Source organism: Psammomys obesus, unplaced genomic scaffold (genome assembly GCF_907164565.1).
Source record: "Psammomys obesus unplaced genomic scaffold, mPsaObe1.curated_primary_1811, whole genome shotgun sequence".
NCBI classification, from domain to species: Eukaryota; Metazoa; Chordata; class Mammalia; order Rodentia; family Muridae; genus Psammomys; species Psammomys obesus.
This window is the reverse complement of record NW_026585742.1, coordinates 7,789,701-7,812,396: the sequence shown is the minus strand read 5'-3', so window position 1 is coordinate 7,812,396 and position 22,696 is coordinate 7,789,701. Positions and strand designations below refer to the sequence as shown.

The 22,696-nt window shown below is 43.6% G+C and overlaps 1 protein-coding gene across 4 annotated transcripts in view; it reads left to right on the top strand.

Moving 5' to 3' along the window:
* Rarb (retinoic acid receptor beta) overlaps positions 1-22,696 on the top strand; it is a 125,397-nt gene that overhangs the window by 43,863 nt on the left and 58,838 nt on the right. For all 4 annotated transcript variants that reach the window (XM_055599075.1, XM_055599077.1, XM_055599076.1 and 1 more), the window contains exon 3: positions 19,008-19,149. In XM_055599075.1, coding sequence (XP_055455050.1) covers positions 19,008-19,149 — 142 coding nt within the window. The remainder of the gene's footprint in view (positions 1-19,007; positions 19,150-22,696) is intronic.

The following is a 22,696-nucleotide window of genomic DNA, read 5'->3' as shown; positions in this document are numbered from 1 at the left end:
GCTCCTCACACCCACATATCGATGAGCAATGGACAGAGGCTGAGACCGCCCTCTGAAACCCTGTAACACTACCGTCAACAGCCCACAGCTTTCCTTGATTTGGCCTCTTAATCGATTGACGTTTTCTCCTCTCAGATGACTATAGGTTGTGTCAAGTTGACTTAAAGCTTGCCAGCACAAGTATGATACATCTTTAAACGATATTTCCTTTCATCTTTGTTGTGTAATATTTTGTGGTGAAATCTTTTCACTCCAAGTAGGAAACTGCTAGCAGACCACCATGAGACTGATTAACTGATCCACAATGCCACCAGACTCCAACACGGTGAACCAGCTAGATTATTGGAGTCGTGCTGTTTTCAACAAAATCTCAACCCTTCTATTTTACCAATAAAGAGAGTCTCAGGAGCTGTATGCTAGGGTGAAAGCCTGCTAGCTCAAAGACGCAAAGAAAGCACCTAGCTGATCTTCCTCCTCAGCTGAAGTTCCAAGAGGAAAAGGGAACCTCCTTCCCCACGCCATCTCCACCCCCCAAAAAAGCCCTCAGACTGAATGCCCCTCCCTTCTACTTCCTGCATGTCTCTCTCTCTGTGCGCTTGACTTCCTTTACTCTCCATGGTTTTTTCCCATGTTCACTCCTGTTAACTGGTTGCTTGCTCTGACTCTTGACCTAGAGTTAAATTTATTTAATCCTGTTTACAATACTCAAGCAGAAAGCTCTTGGATTAAAGTTGTGTGCTAGAGCTGAGCCACACTACAACTAGAAACAGGTTTTGTCCAGTAAATAACATAATCTTAGGGTTCACAGCATGATCAAATATCCTGCAATAGGGCTTATGGGCACTATTTTAAAATCTTGTTTTAATAGGGTTTTTTTTTTATGCCTGTATCTCCCTTCTCCACCTTTTATCCCTCCTAATACCATCTAACACCCCAACACTAGGTAGAAGAGAAAGAAGGTTCATGGGAAGAAGAGACAGGGTTCTTTTTCACTACTTCCAGCTGATTAGGGTCATTGGGTTCTTTGGGAAAATACCAAACTCAGTTGTCAGGCTATTCAGCAGTCCAACAAACCAGCAAATAGTAATTGCAGAGCCACCAGCCTTCTTCTTTCTCCTTCTGTCTCCCTGAAGTGTTTTCTCTATCTATCTTTATCTTTATCTCTTTATCTCTCTCTTTATCTCTCTCTCTCTCTCTCTCTCTCTCTCTCTCTCAGAGTTTTCTCTCAGAAATCTCTCTTGGCTCCAGTATTTATACTCTCTCAGAGTCCTCAGAGTTAAACTATCTCCAGCTGGCAAAGACCACACCCCTCAAGAGACAATTGTCTGCAGTGGATAAACTAAAACAGCTTGATATCCATTAGTGAGATTAAAACAAAAACCTGGGGTTGGAGAGATGGTTCAGAGTTTAAGAGTACTGGTTGCTCTTCCAAAGGTCTCTGGGTTCAATTCCCAGCAAACACATGGTGACTCACAACCACCTATAATGAGATCTGGTGCCCTTTGCTTCGTGCAGGTGTACATGCAGGCAGAATACTATATAAATAATAAATAAATATATTTAAAAAAAACCCTGTTTACATAACTAACTTTTTTTTTTAAATGAGACTTCTACTACAAGGGTTACTTATGCCTAGATGACTCAGAGGCAGCTGTATCACTGAAAACCCGCTGGGCATGGGTGATAACTCAAACCCTGTAGCACTGGAGCATGCTGTATGGCTTGAAATCAGCTTCACAGGTCAGGGAGTCTCTTCCAGATTGCCTGACTTGTCTGTGTCTCTGCAGTCCTTACTGCTTATACCACCTTAGTTAGGGACAGGTTTGTGAATCTGCTTTCAGGGACTTCCTGAGAAGTTTTAGCTGATTACTTTCTGAATCTTAATAGGCCTTCTTTTATAACTTTCAAAGTCTGAATAAGCTGCACTCTAGAGTGGAATGTCTTATCTTAATAGACTATGCTATGTAACGGTACTGCTCACAGGACACAAGGCAACCCCATCAAGCTACAGGTTTAGAAGACATAATCAGGCATCAACCTTTTGTATCTCTAGTTAGCAAGGCAAACTAGGACCCAAAACCTAGAGATAAGCAAAGCCAAGAGAGGGAGGCAAACTCTGTGGAATGAGCAGTGGCCTTTCTCCTTCTCTGCATTAGTTAATGGCTAATCTAGAAACTGTGTGGCTCTCAGATAGAGCACAGTTTAAAATATTTTATCATTAATGTGACAGGGAGTTGGATAAAGAAAATGAAGCGTGATTATAAAATGCTAATTATCATTCTCAAGTGCATATTGGGCACTTGCGAATATTTGCAGCATAATTTGCTTTATTTATTATTTCAGTTTGGTTATAAATGTTAATTCAATTGCAGATGGTATGTTGGCAATTTACAGAGCTATAAAATTATTTGGAAATTCTAATATTTTCTACCAAAATGTTCTATTGGTGATGGATGAGCTAAATTAAAAAGCGCCTGCTCCTTAGAGTTAAATACATTAATTGGCAAGTAGGCTGTGGGGATTTACAGGATGGGGCTGGCTGTGTGCATGCCTTCAAGGAAAGAGGATGAGGTTTCTAACTCAGATTGGAAATTTCCTGGATGAGACAGGCAGGGAAGGTCTCTCTCCCACCACAACCATGATAGTGCTTCTAGGCTGAGGCCTTTCTTCACTCCAGATTGAGAGCTCTGAGGAGACAAATCAGTGTCATGTTTCTCTGTATCCTACCAAGAGAGCAGGCTGTGGACAGTGTGCAGTACATGGATGTGCTCAAGAGGCAGGCCTTTCCCATCTTCACTGATGGCTTAATAAACATGGTTTATGCGAGGTTGTCGGACAAGGGGACATGGGATGGATCTTGCATCCCACCATGTTCTATACCATTAAGGGAGAAGTTTTTGTTTGCTTTTACATCTTAAATGTGGAAAATTTTATTAATGTACAATATGCATAAAAAGTTATCTTCAGTTCACACTTGAGTATAAACAAGGGTTTTCCAGGCTGGAGAAATGGCCCAGTCCTTAAGAGTGACTAATGTTGTTCTGGAGGGTGACAGTTTGGTTTCCTAGCACCCATGTTGGTTAGCTCACAAGCCCTATGAATGTAGCTTCAGGGTAAATAATATCCTCTGGTCTCCATGGGACACCCACATGCCCATCTCTGTCTCTCTCTGTCTCTCTCTCTCTAGCTAGCTATCTCACACACGCACAGGCATACACACATACACACACAAGTGTGCGCATCTGTGTGTTGTATGTGGCTGCTCCCTTACCGCAGAGTGAATATTTCAGAAGGAGATGATAATTTAAAAAGCAAAAGAGAAAGAATCCTGCCGCAACCTGGATTAGACTACCAATCATCATGTAATGAGCAAAATGGAAACTTCAGCCTGTTTTGGCTTTGTTTTCACCTCAATTATATAATTTATGGGACCATAAGAATCTGGGGTAAGAAGTATTTTTCTTTCTAGTGAGCTCCTTGCTTTTGAAAGCTGGACAGGTGGTAAATGTGAGCCCCAGCTTCTCTCTTTTGTGTTGCTAATAAGTAAAAGAAGTGATATGATATTACTAATGTGTAGAATTTTGTGCTTCCCATATTATACACACTCAAAGCATCCTCTTTGTCCTCAAAATAAAAATAAAAGTAAAACTTGTTTTCTTTTATTGTCAAATTAAAAGCATAAACTAACCAGTGTCCTTGGAGTGTTCTACTTGCATTCACAATTAGGAGTCCCGCCTGTAACAGCCATGTCAGCAGCATGGCTACCTTGGTTAACTCATTTGGGGAAATGTCATTCCTTACTAAGAAATACTGTGCTTAATTAATTCTTGTTCCTAGGAGGTCAAACGGGGCACTTGTTCTGGCCTTAATTGGTGGTATAAATTCTGAGGCCCAGAAGGAGAAGAGGGTGAGCAGCTGGTGGTCTTGCCTTTTGGGGTGCCTGCAGTTGGTGCCAGCCCATTGCAGACAGTGACAGCTTCTAGGTCCAGTGGCTTGAGGTCTGGCCACACTGATATCAGGGTCAAAGGCCAATGTGCAGTGAGAAAAGACGTGCAGCAGCAGGTGCCAGGGTTCTACATTAAACAACGTGAGCTGGCCTGCTACCGTCTGACTGGAAAAAAAATGTTTCTGTGAACCCCAGGTCCCACATATTAAGTTATTTTCATTGCACAACCCATCTGGAGTCCCTGCCAAGCCAAAAAAAAAAAATCATCTTACAGGCATTAGCAAAAGGAAGTAAAATGTAATTTTTTAATTGTATACTTTTCATTTCCATTTATTTTCCCTTTTATTAAAAGAACCAGATGGGAAAGAGCTCATCACTTGTCCTCATCTCCATCAGAACACATGCAGAAAAGCTCTGGCTGTGGCTTCTCACACGTGGTGGCTTGAGGTGATGTAAGGCTGTGTTGAGGCAGAAGGCAATGGCTAAAGAGGTCACTAGTTCAGTAGTTGGAAGCTCACACTAGTTGGGAGGTAGGCTTCAGAGGGGAAAACGAAGCAATGGCTGGTGCCGTCTTTCTCTGAAGTGGGATGCCACAAATTACATTTGACAGAGTGGAAATGAAACTCATAAATATCACATAAGATGTAGCTTATTTTGGTGTCTTCTTATCAATGTCGGTTGGCTGGATTTTGACTCAATACAAAAGTCTGCAGTATTTGGGACATTTGGTGCTCTCTGCAGCTCTTTGCTTACCTGACTGACAAGATCCTACAGAATGTATAGAAATGAGGTTCCTCCCATTCAGGCATGTGGAGATCTCAAACATTGGTCCTAGGAGGTGGTTTGAGGGATTCAGACTGGGGCTGAAAGAGCAGCTGAGCACTTTGTATGAGGGTTTGTTGGCAGAGGTTGATGTGGTCCCCAGCCTGTGGACCCCATGGAGTGCTTTCACTCCTCAGCTGCTTGGACTGCATGGCAGCTGGGCTTAAGCACCCAGCTCCATAGGCCACATCTACTGGAAGCCAAGTGTGGTCCTGGATCTGATCTGGGACGAACATTACATATACTGAATGACATGCAAACCGCTGCCTGCGCACCGCCCATGCATGCCTGCCACTGGCCATAGGCTCACCTGTCCAAATTCCTGGGTTGCTAGATTCTGAAGACTTCCTTCAAATTTAGTAACAGAAACATCCAATGCACTTGTGCCTTTCCGGGTGACAGTCTCGGAGGTTTCCAGAGGAGAGGAGACTAAACTAAACCCTGACTTTCCAGGGTGAGTCCTGTGTTCTGTGGCTGGCCTTAGTTCATCAAGTTTCTGGTCAGATTAGGAATTGTATTATATGTGTGACTATAGTATAAATGTGTGTGTGTGTGTGTACATATATTTTTAGTTACTCCCCTTTGAGTATTTCTCTATGACATGACTAAGTTTTGGAGGGAAGTGGGGGGTTTCTGAGTGAGGTCCTTCTTGTTCACATACTGTGGCTCTTTTGTGCCTAGACGGATGGAAAGAATCATGTCATTCATTAATCTAGTAGGGCTTGTAACTTACAGCACTTCTCCTGCCCAGATTTCTGAGTTACAGAGGCCAGGTGGAAGTCATCCTGCCAGGCTTATGTCTACTTCTATGAGGACAGGCAGCCCTGCTCTCAGACACGCAGATGCCGTGACAGCTACATGGCAAGCACGAATAGCATCTCTGGGCTTCTTCCTAATGCTCTGTTGCAGTTACTTCCCCAGCCTTCCTGCCTCAGCCTCCTCCATTTCTACTTTCAGGAAAACAGACAAGATACTAACACAACTAAAAGTGAAAATAATCTTCATCCCTTGCCAGTTGTTAATGAATGCGGAATACACACAGATACAATGGGTTGTAAATAATTTATGTCTGTGGTGTTATTTTTTTTCTTCCAGTCTGTTAAATGAGAACACCTAAGGTGGAATGACCAGCAGGACACTCTTCCCTTCCCCCATTAAGATAACAAGATGGGCGGAGAGAACTCACATTGGGGTGGTTTTGGAGCACTGTGCAGATAAAAATTAAAAATTAAAGGAAATGCTTTGAGCAGGCCAGCTCATAAAAGCCATTTGGAAATTTAAAATTACAAATTAGTTCAAGCCTCCTTCAGAAGGACTCCTGCATGTGCATTCCCTTTTCTTGGAAAGGTGGAAACCTACCTTTTGCGTAACTGCCTGACACTGTCATGAGTTCTTTGAGGCTGGCCAGGGTGTCCTGTGCACGCCTCTTAGGCCCCCAGAAGCCATCTCTTGTCCTTACCACATTACCCCAGGGGATATTGAAAACAAACAGGAATCAGGGTAAGACACCTGGGCTGCCAGAGCAGACCAAGGGCAACTCAGACTACCTGCCTCTCTCCCTTGAGGGTATACACTTATCCAGCCTGCAGGGGTCAATCCAGTTTCAAAACTTCCCACTGGCAGCAGGAGATTCGCCCCCTCAACATTCCCTCAAGTCTGGAAACTGCTTCTTGGCTAAGCTATGTTCAGAAGGCTGCAAAGTCCTCTGCTGGTTCATGTGGTTCATTTGTGATTTATGGAGCCTAGCTCTTTTTTCCTACACCTGCCTGTGAACCTCTCCTAATTACTCATTGGAGAAAACTGGATAGAAATATCTTTGCTGAGAATGTGTGTGTTCCAAGGAAGAAGGCCAACCACGTCCAAAGAAATGTTCTATCCTTTTTGATCTAAGGAAAATAATTCCCAAATTCCACAATAGGCATATGGTTCAGATACCCTAGTGTGTTTGGATCCAGGGCTCAAAAGAAACCCATCCCTTCCACGTTATCTCCTTTGCCCTTCTGGAAACCATTAGAAAAGTGAATATGGTTCCCTGAGCCCATTATTTCAAGAAAGCAAAGCTAGAGTAAAACACCCAAAACTCTGGTTGAGCCTTCCTACCCAGGAGCAGAGACACAGCATCCTTAGAGCAAGCTCCAACACCAGGGACTACCATCTTCTAATAAGCCCACTCTAGACCACAGGAAGCTCTGTGCAGCCAGACTGCAAAGGATATGCAGTTTTGATGCAAGAGATGGAGGAATGTGCAGCTTTTCAAAAAAGATGGATGTTCCTTCTGTCTAAAGGCAGCAATTTTTGAAAATGAAGCTGAGAGTTTAAAACTAAGGGCTCTGTCAGGGAAAATAAAATAGCTCCCCCTACATCCATTAGGTGGCCTTTAATTGAGAGCTAGAGAGCCATCTGACTCACTGGCAGGTGCCTCTTTCATGGCCAGGGCTGTTCTGCCTCTGATGTGGTGAGAGTCATCCGCTCTGTATCAGCAAGAATTGGACAAAACAGAAAGCAGGAAAGCACACTTAAAAATTAATTCTGTGTATTCTGCTAAATTCTCTCTTACTGGAGTAGGATCCGTACATGTAAATTGAAGGTCTTGGAAACAACAGGAGCTCCATGAGTGTACTTTTCCGTAGCAGGTGCTTAGGGAGCGGCTCTGAATGTGCTAAATGCAGGCAAGTTCATGGTGTTTAAAAGAACTTTCCCTTTGCTTTGGGGACCTATTTGATCTCAAATCTTGGCCTCGTGCTGACATAATGTAGCTGTTTTAATGTTAAAGATCAAGAAAGGGGAGCCTGTGGGTGAAATTCCAGCCCATCTCTTTGCTAATTTGAGGAGAGAGAAGGGGATTTGGAATAAATCACTAAATTAGCACTTCTGCCTGAATTTATGATATGGGAGCCTTGCTGCTGAAAATATCACTTCCTTGTCTTTTTCCTTATACTAAGAATGTTCCAGGGGAGAGGAAGTGAGATAGGGGACCAATCAAGAACAAGGTATAATAACACAGTCACATGAAGCTGCTCTAATGAGACTCACAGCTTTCTATGCTAACCTAAAAACAAAAATTAAAAAAAGAGGAAGAAGAAGAAGAAAAGAACTTCAGTAGTTACTCATTCACTGGGTTTAGGGTCTATTTCTATGCCTTTCCTATAGCAATGTTCGAGTTTTGGGTACTCTCTCCTCAAATGAGAGAATACAAGCCTGCCTGCAAAGGTGAACTGTCTTGGGGAAAGTTGTACACAGGGTGTTGTCCTGTTGTGGGATTTCTAATAAGCTGCGTTGATGGCTGGGAACAAGGTCATGTTTTGTTTTGTTTTAAGGATCTGATCATGATTTTTTATTTCAAAGCACATATGAATTATTGTCAGATGAATGAAGACAAACCAAATTGGTGGTATTACAATTTGAGGAGAATAGCTTGATCCAATGAATACTGAATATCCAACTAGACTGTCCTTTGCAGATATGTCTAGTCCTCTTACACACTTACGTCAGTTCTGAGGGTTGAGGCACAAGCCTTTCCCTGTAGCTGTGTGTCAGGTTAAAGATCTGAACAAGCAACATCACACTTGAGGGAAGGGCACACAGTAAAGGTCATGGTTTTGTGAGAGTCTGCCGCTCCCCTCTGCTGGAGCAGGAGTGTGTGTTATGCACAGAACAAGGCGAGGAAAGACTTTGACCGTAGAGTCCACAGATCTCAAAGATGCAGTACAGAGAGAACTCCCTGGGTGTGCCTGGCCTAGACAAGTGTCACACTGCCAAAAGCCCTTGAAGCTGCCAGGGGCAAGCAATGGCACCTCTCAACGGGCGCCTCCGTTTGTGGCTATGACCTGGGATGGTGCCTTCTCTTGGCAGACTGTTGCCTGGTGTCAACATACAGGCAGGGTCTCTATTTTAGAAGCTGGGTCTCAGGTAGTATTTTCTAGATAATTGTGGTGAGACTCCGCTCCCCGAGCAGAGGTCCCTGTTATTTTCCACTTGCTGGGCTTTGGAAAGCATAAACGTGAGTGCCTAAGTTCCCTCCCTTTTCTGGCCCTCACATTGCCTCAGACTTTTTCCCTTTCCTCTTCAGTTTTAGCATGGAACCATGTATAAAGTCAGGGAGAAAAATTCTACTAGGAAGACTCCAAACTGGCCTTGAAAATTCAATCTGCTTGAGCCGAGAGGGGAAACGGCCTATCAAATTGTGGATAGTCATTTTTTTCTCTACTAATTTAGGTCTTTAATGTTATAAAACATTGTAAGTCCATCATAATTATTGGTATCTGTGAAAGGGTTCTGAATGATGAGCTGTGTGAGGTTGCCATGGCAATGTTCAGTATCACTGAGAGTGTAATGACAGAGCTGAGCCCTGCCTGTGTTAATGGTATACACTGCATACCAGACTTTCAGATTTTAAAAGTCATGGTCTTTGGCAAAGAGTTTTGGAGTATTTTAAAGTGCGGTTTGACTCTGTTTCTTTCTACTAACATTTCCCCCACTCTTTCCCAGGCCAGATGGGAACCTTTAATTTAGGTGCAGATGATCTTTATGACCGATGCTCAGAGTGGTGGGGCCTGCTCGATGCTTAGGCTTTAGCTAAAAAGCTATTGTGGCACATTTTCTCAGTAAAATAACTGAGAGTTAAAAGCTTCAAACTCATTGGCTTCTTGCCCTGTTCTATCTAACGTAACCCTGATAATAAATTGGTATGCATAGTTACCAATAACTGACCCACATAATCTAGAAATCAGCTGGTTTTGCTTGGTTTAAATTCTCCAGCCCAGAGTTAAAGAGCACCTGTGGGCCCAATGAATTCTTTCACTTTAGAAGGTACTTTACCCTTGCTGCTATAGATTACCTTCTACATCTTCAAACTCTCAACAAGCAATGAGTGTGTCCCCAGGTGCCATCCACAGAACACGTACCTTCTGCATGAGAGTTCTCAAGATAGCCCATTTGCGTTCCTACCCCATGTTCTTGACATGCTTTTAGGTTTGTTCTGAATTAGGGTGGATCTCAAGTATGGGCAGGACATCCAGCGGTCACCAAGCAAACTCTGGTCCCTCCTGGAGTTTCACCTCATTATTCCAGCCTTGGGAAGAAAATTGTATGCAACTATGGAAAAGTTCTGAGTGTGCCTGTTCCTTCCCCTGCCCTGGCCTCCCAGAGTCCCCAAGGCAGGAAATAAAGCCCAAGGTAAAAGCTGATCAAATAACCTTTGCAAGCTTTGCCTTTCTGACTCTCTCTGAGGTAGTGGAATTTCTCAAGGCATCTCAAGGGAATCCAGGGGAGTCAGTGTGACTGTGGGAGCTACTTAATAATGTCTAATCCAGAGTCTTTTAACAGCCTTAAGGTCAAGAAAAGGAGCCCCGTGACTCCCAGACCCCATGAGCTCAGGAAAGAGAAATGCCCAGAACATACCGGAAAGTCTTGTCTCTCTAAACACATTCTGTAGCATGAGCCTGTGCAGGCCCTGTGAGACCACATGCTCGCCACTCACCCACCTTTAAAGAGTGGCCATTTTAACCAGTAGGCCCAAATTTAGAGGATCACTATCTGTCCACTAGAACAGGATTATGATCATTGAATTTCATGAGTCTTCATCATCTATAAGTATTATTTTAGCCAATGTCATATTTTGAGGAAAATATTTTATTACCTAAATTAAAATATTTGATTCCATTGGGTCATTTCTACTGACCATAGGTTTTTTTTTGTATGAATTACCCAGCAGCCTTTCTTCACAGGATCCTGTTGCTCTACAGTAAATTTCATTGTGAGCTTAGGAATTAGCTCTGTGGTCTTCCTGGATGCTGAGACTCTGCAAGTGTGGGCCTTTATTGCCCCTGGTGCAAGCCCAGGCCCTTGACCAAGAGCAGAGGCCACCTTCTCATAGCCAAGCACAGCAAGTTTTAATTAGCTGGGGATTAAAGGGACTCAGAGTGATGGCTCCTGTACCTAAGGGAAGTTGATCTCTCAGGAGGCCCTCACCTGAGAGAATAAAAAAAAAAAAAAAAAATGCTGTAATCTGTTCTTCCAGAAAGATTATTCTACATGTAGAAGCAGTGTTTCTGAGTTGATCTTTCCACTCACCTTATATTGCTGTCCATTTATGTTTACAGAATTCCCAGCCTGACACCAAGTCCTGGTAGGGAGCTATTTACTAATTTAAAAACAGAACAAGCAAACATTCCTGAGCCCCACCCTCTGGGGCTTCCTTCTGCGGAACTCAGACCAGATCCTTCTTCTGGCTAAAGGCAGTCCCAACCCAACACTGATTGCTTGGCTTGGAGTTTTCCTTGCCTTAGTTCCCGTGCCCACCACCTCAAGAGGAAACCCTCCATCATCACACTGTGGCTATTTCCGCTTTCTCCCTCCCTCTCGCCCATTGTCTTTTCTGCTGGGTGGGTAGGTGTTCACTTGTTCGCCCCAAGCCTGCTATTAATAACGTCCCAGAGGCTGTCACGAATAGGCATCCACCCACTGAGGGTGTTTTCTGTTTGTTTAAGGCAACATGTTTCCTGGTCTTGAAACCTTGCTTCCCAGAGTGGCCAGGAGATTATTCCACAGTCCCCACCCTTACCCCCTGCTGGTGGCAGGTCTGGGAATATGAACTGCTGCCTGCTGCCCTCAGCAGCCCATGACCTGGTGGTCACCTGACTACTCTTGCATTAGATGAACTTGGGATCCTTTCCCTGTAATGACAGGATAAAGCACATATGGTTCCTGGATCTCTTTATTTTTTCCTTTGAGTCTCACAGATACAGAAATCAATTGGGCCCCAGCTCAGCACAAACATGGTTTGTTCTCCTTCATTTCTGTTGCTGTGATAGAATATCATGACAAAAAGGAACATAAGGATAAAGGGCTTATTTCAGCTGACATTTTCAAGTTACAGTTCATCATTTTAGGTATATCAAGGTAGCAGGAACATGAAACATCTAGTCATGTCACATCAATAGTGAAGAACAGAGAAATGGCTGCATGTATGGTCAGAGCCCAGCACACTATCCACACTTAGTTCAGGCCCCTTGGCTAGGAAATGGTGTTGCCCACAGTGGCCTTAGTCTTCCCACTTCAGTTCACCATCACACAACCCCCTACAGACATGCCTAATCTAGACAATCCTCATCGAGACCCTTGTGCCAGGAGATTATAGGCTGAATTGAGTTAACAACTAAAACTAGCCACCCCAGGGTCCCGCCGTGCTTTTTCAGTCATTCTCCTGACCTAATGTTTTTTGTGAGTACAAATGATGCCAAACTGCCTTTCTGAAAAATACAGTTTTTACTTAGAGTCTACCCTAGAACCATTGTAATACATCCCAGACATCTAAGCCTGATCACACGGCGTAAAGGGAGGCACAGCCCACTGTCAGAATAGCACAGCGTGACTCCTCACAAACAAATATGTGTGAGAATTAAACCCAAGGCAGTGATGGCAACACTACCTCGGGGTAAGGATTTTCTGGCTATGGTCTTGCCTAGCAAAGACCAGCCCAGGTATTGTAAGTCTGAATTGGTACCCAGATCCCGACAGCTACTTAATGAAAATAGTAATAGCAAGAGCAACACTAGTAAACAGCAGTACGGTGAAGCCAGGAACTCCCGGCTCCCTTGGCAGTTTTAGCCAGCCATAATTCTGACCCTGGCTTCTGTGGCGAAGGAGAGTGTAGTGTCTCCCATACGTGGCATTCCTTCAAGACCTTTTGAAGCCTGAACATCCACCCTTTCTTCCGTTGTCTCCAATGCACTCCCATCATTCACTCTGTGCCCCATCCTGTGCTGCTGACCCAGAGAGCCTCTGGGAAAATACCTGCTACTCATGCCCTACTCCTCTCTAGAGCCCAGATCAAGTGGACAGTCCTCTCAACCTCATTTAAAATCCCACTGCCTTCATCTCCTCGGCCAGAATTTTACTATGACCTACTACATACCACACCAACCTTGTTCACGGCTTGCTTCCACCGAGGTCCTTACCGCGCCGATTCTCTGTCTCTAGCTGAGGTCAAGTGCGATGTGCTCGTTGGCTCAGGGGCGACTTTGGCAGAGGTCACTTGTAATTTCTTACAGATCATGTTCTTTTCTGTTATAGTAACAGGTACCTAGATTAAAAAAAAAATAGGCCAGAAAGGGTTTGTTATGGCTTATGGCTCCAGAGGAACTTAGTCCATGAGGTGGGGAGGACGTGACTGCAGGCAGGGAAGCCACGGCAGCGGAGGCAGGAGGTTGCTCACTGCATCTGTGCTAAAAAAGCATGCAGGGAAGGCGGGTGGGGCCAGGCTGTGTAACCCCGAAGCCTGCCCCAGCGACATACAGCTCCACTAACTAAAGGTTCCGGAACCTTTCCAAGTGGCATCACCGGATGGGGACCCAGTGTTCAAATCTAAAAATCCATAGGGAACATTTTATAGTCAACCCACAGCACAGCCTGAGGAAGGGCCGTGACAACGCTCTGCCGTCCACAGCAGCCGACTGGCGCCAGTTACTAAATCAGTGCATGAGTGAACACAAACAGCGGTGGAACTGTGAGGGCTTTGCCCATAAGAATGCCGATTCCCATTAGAGAATCTTTATTTTAATCACAGAACGTGTGTGGGAATCCTCCCATAACGGAACGTGAAGGAAACAGGTTTTTCTGATAACAAGAATGAACACTCACCAAGTTCTTGTTACATGGGAGGCATTGTGCTGCGGTTGATACGGACAGTACTCCTCCAGGTTGGTAAGAACTTTTCCAGTCTTTTCTGCCCATGAGTGAACTGAGGGCTTAGCACAAGGCCATGGAGGCACTTAACTGCTGGAATCAGAATGAAAATTCACTGAACTAAAACCCAGCTCACACCTGTAGACTTGATTCTCCATTTTTAAAAAATCAGCCTCTGTGGAAGACAGTGAGCACAGTTTCACATGACACCATCTGGAAGCTGAGAGATGACTCAAGGCCTGAGGAAGATTTGGAAGTGCTAGAAGAGAAAAGGTGGTCCCAAGCTATCACATGACAAACTATGGTGGGAGAGGGCTGGAGCACTTCTCTCTGTGTACTTCATGAACAAGCAGGCTCAAGCTTGTTAGTCCACTGAGGGAATTTGGAATTTTAGGTATTTATGTAATAGAGGATATTTGAGGTTTTGGTTTTGGTTTGGTTTGGTTTTTAGTTTTTCGAGACAGAGTTTCTCTGTGTAGCCTTGGCTGTTCTGTTCTGGCTTTGTAGACCAGGCTGGCCTTGAACTCACACAGATCTGCCAGACTAGTACTTTTTGTTTTAAGATAGTTTCTGCACTGATGTTAATAGGAAGTGAGTCAGAGCAATGATCTGTCATAGCCCCCAGATGAGACAGGAATAGTCTGAGCAGGTTGGGAGTACTCCCTACTATGGCTAATAAAGGAGCCACATGGCTCTACCATGAATCCCTGGTCTTTTCCACCCTTCATGGAGATCCTGGCAAGATTTGATACACATGAGGTAAGAGCAGTTGGGAACTCGACAGATAGAAAACACTATAGAGTCTTGTTGGAAATGCTGGTACGCGTGCTTGAGCCAAAAATGAGTGTTCTTTGTATTGCCAGCTTTCACTCTCTGGACAACAGAATGCCAGTGAGTAAAATCATGGCTAATCAATAGAAGCTGTGATTGTCCATTGAAAATGATAAACACTCAACAGAAGTCAATCTGACTTAAAAACACCAGAAATGGCCAACAAGAACCATGGTTGACACAAGTCAGGACTCACCAACAGAAATCCCCACTGGCAAAGCTGATTCCCACTCATTTACCCGCAAGATTTTCGTTGTGAGAAATGTTGTGATTCACCTTCGTAAGTTCAAGTAATACCACCTTAAGAAATACACTTAATGGGTACATACATTAAATGAACTGAGGTGTGAATTAAAACTATCCTACAGGCCCTGGTTATAATTTGAATGTCATCATTCATTCAACAGTTATTTACTGACTGTCTACTATGTGTCAGAGTCTCCCTTAGCCCTGGCATATGCCAGCCTTCTAGGTATTGAATAGCTGTTTCCTTGACTTTCTCTCTCACCACATCCAATCCACTGTCCTCATTCCAGGAAGCTTCAGTGGACATTGTGATGACACCACTGTGTTTGCTGTACTTACGGGAGCCAGCCTCTCTGCCTGTCTTTTATCAGTAGCAGAGAGATGTGGGTACCAGAAAGGCTGGTGGTCCTGAAGCCCCATAATGGAAAAATTCATTATGTCTGTGGGGTCCATGGGCTGTAACCATGGCCACAGTCTGGTAATTCTCATGTTATCCATGTAACCTTGAAAGCAGATAATGCTATCACTTAATGCTTTAACTGCCCTTGAGTGAATGAAGCGTACGAGAAGAAATACCAAAGCTACTAGGAGAGGAAGCACCCTTGTGTATATCAGTAACAAAGGCTTTGTTGATGAGCCACCCATGGAAGCTCCCTAAGAGGTCTGCAGAGAGCGACTTTACAAATATGAGACCTGGGGGTCAAACACCTGGGTCCTCAGCCACAAGCCCTGGGGCACTACAATAGGGTTCCAACTTTAAGCAGCCATAGATATTCCCTAGAGACCTTGTCATGACTCCGAGGTGACCATAAATGCCATTTCAGTCCTTGGTGTCCTTTAAGCTTCTAGTTAGTATAGAAAACAACCACTCCTGCCCATTCAGGTGGAAGATGTCTCTTTCCTCAGTCTTCTGACACTACCTCTTTCTTGGCCATCCCTGGTTCTCACTCTCTGGTATAGTGTTGCATTTGTAACCCAGGACTGGACAGCTAGAGAAGACATCCTTCAGTCCCTGATTAAGGAGCTGAGAGCTCAACTGTACAAGGCTGTGACTTGCTTAGGGCACAGGAACAGTGAAGAGGCTACTGGCAAGGGCTTAACTCCAAGGCAGGGCACTCTCTTTGCTGTGTCTGACCTCTCTTCTGTAGTGATAATTCTGAAAATATTTTAAGAATATGTTTTCATTTTAACCCCAGGTATGGCGATATGGGTCTACTACAGACTGTCTGCAGCAACTGACTATGATTTGCCTCATGCTCTAGCAGAGGCATGGTTTTGCCCACTACAGACAATTTCTGAAATTGTGTGACATTTGTAATTCTGGGAATTTTTCAGAGAGTATAAAATGCTAGGACCCTGAGAGGCAGGGTTGATGGTTGTTGGTCACAAATTGGTTGTGGTTTGCTAGTATCCATGTCAAAGAAGAAACAAATGGAAAGAAATTAGATTCAGGAGTTTTCGTATTTCCTCTCTCCCCTCTATCCTTGTTTCTCTTCTATCTAGTGTTAGGGGATGAAAGGCAGGGGGTAAAGGGTGGCAAAAAGAAGAACCCACAAGTAGCAAAGACCAGCTACACTTTTTCTCTTTCTCCAGATGCAACCAGCTCTTCGGTCTTCTCATATTCAGCCTTTTAGTCTTTGCTTTATAGGTGTCTACCAACTACTTTCAAGAACTGTTATATGTGGACTTCTAAAGCCCATTTTTACATCCAAGTCCAATCATAAGAGGCTTTCATTTTGAGTCAGACATATATATGGCTAACATATATGGCAATATATATATAGATATAATTATCTATCTATCTATATATATCTATATATATATTGAATTATATGATAATAAGGCATACGAGTTAACTCAGAATTCCTCAAAAAAAATCATTAAATGTTGCTGTGCCCCTGGTATTCACTCAGATTCATCTCAGCAAGGAATGGGGTGGCCCAGGGCTCCACACCTTCCACAGGTTTATTCTCCATGGGGCATGAGATTCCATCTGAACATTTACTCATTGGATCTTCTATGTTTATGGTGCAGGCTTCTCAAGCAGCCCAGAGATAAAAACAAGTCCATCTTAAATAGCAAGCAGGAGGTCATCCTATATGAAAACATTGAAGCATCTGTGGCGTGGGCCTCTGTCCCCCTCCTCATCCACACACAGTCCTAGAAGCTGAGGTTTGTAGAGGGGCTAAGGTTTCTGCCACAACTCAGGATGTCAGTGAAGAAAGACAAAGATGTGGGTGACACAAAACTCCATATGAATCACAGACAGTCTCTGTTTACCCAACACACAGATCAAAATACCTCTCAGCATGTATCATAGTCAGCGAGGGTTCTGCCATGCTGGGAATGATTTCCTGAAACTGAGACTTGCTGACACCCTGCCAAAGTCTGATCTTGAAAACCAAGCAGTCCTATTTAGTTTCTGAACCACACTGACGGGTAATTAGTGATGTATAAAGTTCATTAGTTCTCTCTTATTTCCCTTAAATATCACCCTGTTGTTTTTCTGTACTCCACAGTCACTAAAAATTTGCTGAACTTTTAATAAATGAAAAGGGCACCTGTGTCTCCCTGCCTCTTTTGTTCCTCTCACACACAGAGACTATCTATCTCCTTCCACCATGTTCTTCTTGGGCAAGGAGCAATAATTTTTTTTTTAATGTTGAGTTGGTCCCCCTGAGAACTAAGGGTACTGTGCAGTATTCTGACACAGAAGCACACAATTCTCAGGTCCCAAGACACTTGTAACCTGCTGTTTTAGATTCTGAGCATTCTTGTAGTACCGGAGATAGAAAAATAAACAATGTTTTCTTGGAAAATGTGTGTCTGGGCTACTGACGGCAAGGCAGCCTTAAACCAGATTTCCAGGCTCTTATAGTAAAACCATGCCAGTTACAACGTGTTTATTTAGACTCTAGAATCCTAGGGCACCTGTGTGAAAATCCTAAACAACATGCATTCCATGAGTGTTCTTGGCTCACGGTTGAGCACTGGCAACTGTTAGTCAGGCTCCCACGGTAGTACCTACTGCAGGCAGGGTTGTGCTCACATGGGAAGACTTGTGCTCTGTTTAACATACTTCCTTACTTCTTGCATTCAAGAGAATGCTGTGGAGAGTGGTTGTAAATCCAACTGCACCAGCTAGGGTAGAGCTCCATGCTTTTATACACAAAGCAGCGGTTCTCCATCAGGCAATTAGAAGAGAATGAAGCTAGCAGGCAAGTGTTTATCACCTGCTACTTCCTTATGTGGATTTGTGCAAGCAGCACTTCATTAACCATGTCTGCAGAGCTGTCTGGTAGTAAGTGGCGGGGGGCCCTTATTTTTGAGCCTTAAGTTTGCTTCATTTCATGTGTGTTTCTCACAATTTGGGATGTATTGCTGATTTTATCGAAGTATTCTCAAGAAGTTAAAAAAATAATGACAACACACTCAGAAAACACATGTAAATAAAATCAAATAAAACTTTCTTTAATTTATTGATGAGAGGAGTAGATGCACAGCTGGCTCAAAGGACAACATGAGGGAATGTAGATAGATGAGATGGCAGGTAAGTAAGTAGATAGATAGATAGATAGATAGATAGATAGATAGATAGATAGATAGATAGACAGACAGACAGAAAATGAGTATATAGACACACAGACATGCAGGATGAAAGCAAAAAATAAGTGATTGCCAAATTAGATGCAGAGTTCATTGATGTCCCCTACAAGGCAACAAAACAATATTCCCAAGGATTATTTTTTCTTTGGCAGAAATTCTCTGTGCCCAAGCCAGACTTTTAAAAAAATCTGTAGCTTTCTACACGCTTTATAGAGAAAAGGGTGTCTGCTGTGCTAAACAGGGTCATTCTTCACTAACATAAATGAGCTGAGTCCATTTTTCTGCCTTGTTTTCAGTTTGGGGTATTAAACATTATCTAAACGGTTATAATATGTAGCTAAATACAAAATCAGTCTGGCAGAAGACTCCTCAGAAGTTCCAAACTCTTGCAGTGTCTTTGGCAAATGTTATGCTTCCTTCCTGGGCTTCCTTAGCAGTGGGTTCCTGAAGCTGTTCTGGCTAGCCAAAGAATCAGATACTCTAAGCTGGCATGGGTTCTAGTTCTGTCTCATGTTTCCCAAGCATATCAACACAGTATTCATTTTAGTAAGACACTGAAAGTCATCTCTAGTTTTGACTAAAATGGTCATTGGGAGTAAAAACGAGGTAAAAAGAGGGTGTCAGAGTCCGTTTGGAACCACAGGAAGTTGTGAGCTTCAAGTGTGAGTGCTGGGCACAGAACCTGTGTCCTCTGCAAGAACAAAAAATGCTTTTAGCTGCTGAACCATTTCTCTAGATTTGAGGTTTGAGGTTTTCAGTTCGGTTTTTGCAGCCATCCCATTATCAGTAGGCTGAGTCCAAGGGTGCATCCTAAGATGGTTTTTGTCTCTAGTGGAACTAGGTGTTTATCTCCTCATCTTCTTGCTTGCAGGGCTTTTTCCGCCGAAGTATTCAGAAGAACATGATCTACACTTGCCACCGAGATAAGAACTGTGTTATTAACAAGGTCACTAGGAATCGATGCCAGTACTGCCGCCTACAGAAGTGCTTTGAAGTGGGAATGTCCAAAGAGTGTAAGTGGAACCTCAAACATTGTTTACCTTATGCATGACCATATTTGCTCAGCTCCTAAGATCAAATCAAATGTTAACATGGACCATCCAGATGTGACAGTAATGGCATGCTGCCATGGCCAGGCATAAACAGAGATGACATGAAAATGAAACAACGGTAAAGATAAACCTGAATGATAGTTACTGAAAACCAAGTCATAGGCATTGTGGCTGCAAATTCCAAAAGGGGTCTTTGACTCTATGGGGCTCTAGAGCTGACGGTCAGTGCAGCCTCGCACTGTATCCTCATCTTGACAGTGGGAAGAAGGGATTTGTAACATGGGGATGAATGAGATGAAAGGTGATAATACTTGTGAAAGTAGAAATTGCCTGTTTGTAGATGGGAGACATGGTATACACTTGTTTTAGAAGGAATATTTGTGTACTGGGGACACTGGCACTTTTCTCAAGTTGAGCTAGCTTTTCTCTTCTAATCCATCCCTTCCCAACAAGAATAGCACAAATACTTAAATAAATTGAAAATTCCTTATTGAGTCATAATCATCTGATATGTTTAAGTAGAGTTGATTTTAGATGAGTTAATACAGACAGATGTTATAAAGATTTTTTTCATTATTTATATTTTCTTCTCGATGCTTCTACGTAGAGAAGAATATGATGGTAAATGGTTCACCCATCAGGACTGAAGCATCATAGGGAGGTGTCTCAGGTAAACGGCTTGGGTAGTAGGCCTAAAAAAATCCATAGGTATGTGTGTCCCCGGTGAATGACCCAAGAAGCAGGCCCAAGATGTCACAGAAGTTTGTCTCAGGTGAGGCATGGATGGCATTGACACTTCTTCATTCATCTACCACCTCAGGATATGTTGTAGGCTCATTTTGCTAACCAGGGAGCCTGGAGGTACCTTTGTCCTCCAAGAATGCAGGACAAGAAGAATACCCATCCATGATTTTACTCTGTGTGAGAAGAGTTATGCTGTGAACCAAGGACTTTTGTTGGAGATTAAATCCAGGAAGCGGCACCTTAAGAAGCCTGGGCCAAGAAAAGAGAGCCCTGGTGGCTAGAGGCACTATGGCAGTGGCACCTGGCTTCTGCTGCCAATGCCCAGCGAGTGCAATAGCTGTTCCTAAGTAGACACACACTCCCTTCTGAGCACTGTTCCTGAACCTTCCCCTTGCCTCATTGCATGGGGTTGTACTCTTCAGGAAGGGGCTTAAGTTAATCTTATGCCAGCTGGCTGTTCATTTCAGCCACAGTGCCGGGTTCACTGAATGCATCTAGGCCAGTCTCAAGAGAGACAATTCAAAACTGGTCCTTAGAACATTGGGACAGATGTGCTCTCCTTTCCAATACATGTGGACAAGAAATCAAGTGAGCACAAGAAGTCATCTGCAGGACAAACTGGGTCTTCTAATGGAAAACCAGGTGACAGAAAGCAAGCTTCTGACTACAGCCGCCATCTACGGTGCCAACCAACCCTATGACCTCTGCCTCCACATTATTCAATTATGTTTACCAAGAGGTGCCCTTTATGGCCTTTGGAGCTGAAGTCCTGTTCATGCATAGAGTCCCTAGGAACAAGCCTGAGGTAGGCAGCCAATAAGAAGGGTTGTGTGTGGACCATCCCTCTGTCTGCAGAGGACAGATCATTGTGGCCACTTATTATCTAGTTACTTGATCTCTCTAAACTCCTGGGTGAGCATTATACAGAGCAAGAAACATGGAGCTGGGAAGCTGATGTTCAATTATCTTAGGGCTGACCTTTCACCCCTGCTGGGAAAAGCCTGCTGATCTGAAATGACCATGTTATTTCCAAAAGTGATCCCAGGAGGGTCACCTGATGTTGTGGGTTTTGGTTTTTTGTCTGACACCATGCCATGTTATCTACCTGGGTGAGACTTGACGGAACATCTGATGCTCCTGTCAACATGGAGATCACGGGCATGCTTATGGGAGAACTTCAATTTTGATGAAGGTTATAAATGAGTAAGTCAGATATGAACTTGGAAAAAATTAGTAGTTTTGTTCTTTCTTTATGTGGGCTGAAAAGCCATTTCCTGCTTACATTACTTAAAACCCATATCCTGCTTCCCTGTCAAAATGGGCAGCTTAGTTGGCAATTAAAAAAAATAATAATGTTTACACTCACAGGAAAACCCTAGCTTCAACTCTCGAGGAACTTATCACCCTAATTAGATTTAAAAATATAGAAATGGGAAGAAAATGGGATCATTATGTCCAACTACATAAATAAATGTTTTCTTAGAAGGAAATTGGAGGAGAAATAAGTACTTGGAATACAGAAATTGAGAGTCTGATAGAGTATTTTTAAAGCTGAAACAGAAGGAAGCAGATAAATATGAGAATTGTAACTAATTATCCCACAGCATGCATAATGGAGAGAGGTCCTGGAGTAATAGAAGCTTCTGGAATGTTAGAACTGAAAACAGATCTTGGAGATTGGTTTCACTTGCTTGACACACAAGAACACCAACACCCCACAAGACAGACGGGTCATGCCAGCAATCCCTTCTTGTGCAACGAGAACCAAGTGTCCAGCTCCAGCATGCCTCTTCTCCTCACCCAATTGCTTTGCAACGTTGATGTGCCTCTTTAGTGTCGGCCATGGAGCTTGTTGATTTGTTAGAGTCACCTGGCAGGATGCTACCCAGGGATTCTGGAAGTGCCTGAGATATGGAAGTGTTCTCCATGGGCACCCCATCCATAATGCGGTATCCTGTTGTGGGTTGCAAGAGCTATTTGAACCAAGAGATCTTGGATTTGATATGTAGAAAATAGAGCCCTGGGAGAAGCCTGGCCGAGAGGAGAGAGCCTCTTGAATGAAAGTGACAAATTACTGAGAGGCTTAGCTGAAAGTCAGCAGGTATCACTGACAGTCCATGCAAGTCGCTGGCTTAAAGGGCCTTGGGCTCCTTTCTCTTCATCCCATGCTGTATGCTACTGTTACCTCCCTAATTAGAAGCTGTTCTCTGGCTGACAAAGATGGCCACTAGCAGCTCCAGGCTTGTCTTCCTGGAGGAGGGCAGAAGAGAGAGGAAATAGCAAGTGAGTGAGTGAGTGAGTGAGTGAGTGAGTGAGTGAGTGAGTGAGTGAGTCAGAGAGTCAGACAGAGAGAAGTAGACTTGGACCATGATCATGCCACCACAGTGCAGGCTGTGGTGCTCCTGTTGGTCCGATTTGAGTCATATACCTTCTATGAAAACAATCTGTTGTCACTGGCATGTGTCCTATGCCAGGCACTGAAGCATAGGGCTGAAGTTTACTTTATCTAAATAAGAGGGCCAAAAGCAGGAAGAAAATATCCCTTCACATATAATCAAAAAGATAGGAGTGAATGGTGTGGCTCAGTGGAAAAGCCCTTGTCTGGTATGCCCGAGACACTGGGTTCATCCAAAGAACTGCCAAAAATGCATATACAGCAAGTCTGCTAAAGACATTAAATTCCATGGTGCTTGCCCCAGACTATCCTTCATTTATTCATTCTGTTTTTCTGTCTTCTTTTTAATCACTTCCCTCCCTCCCTCCC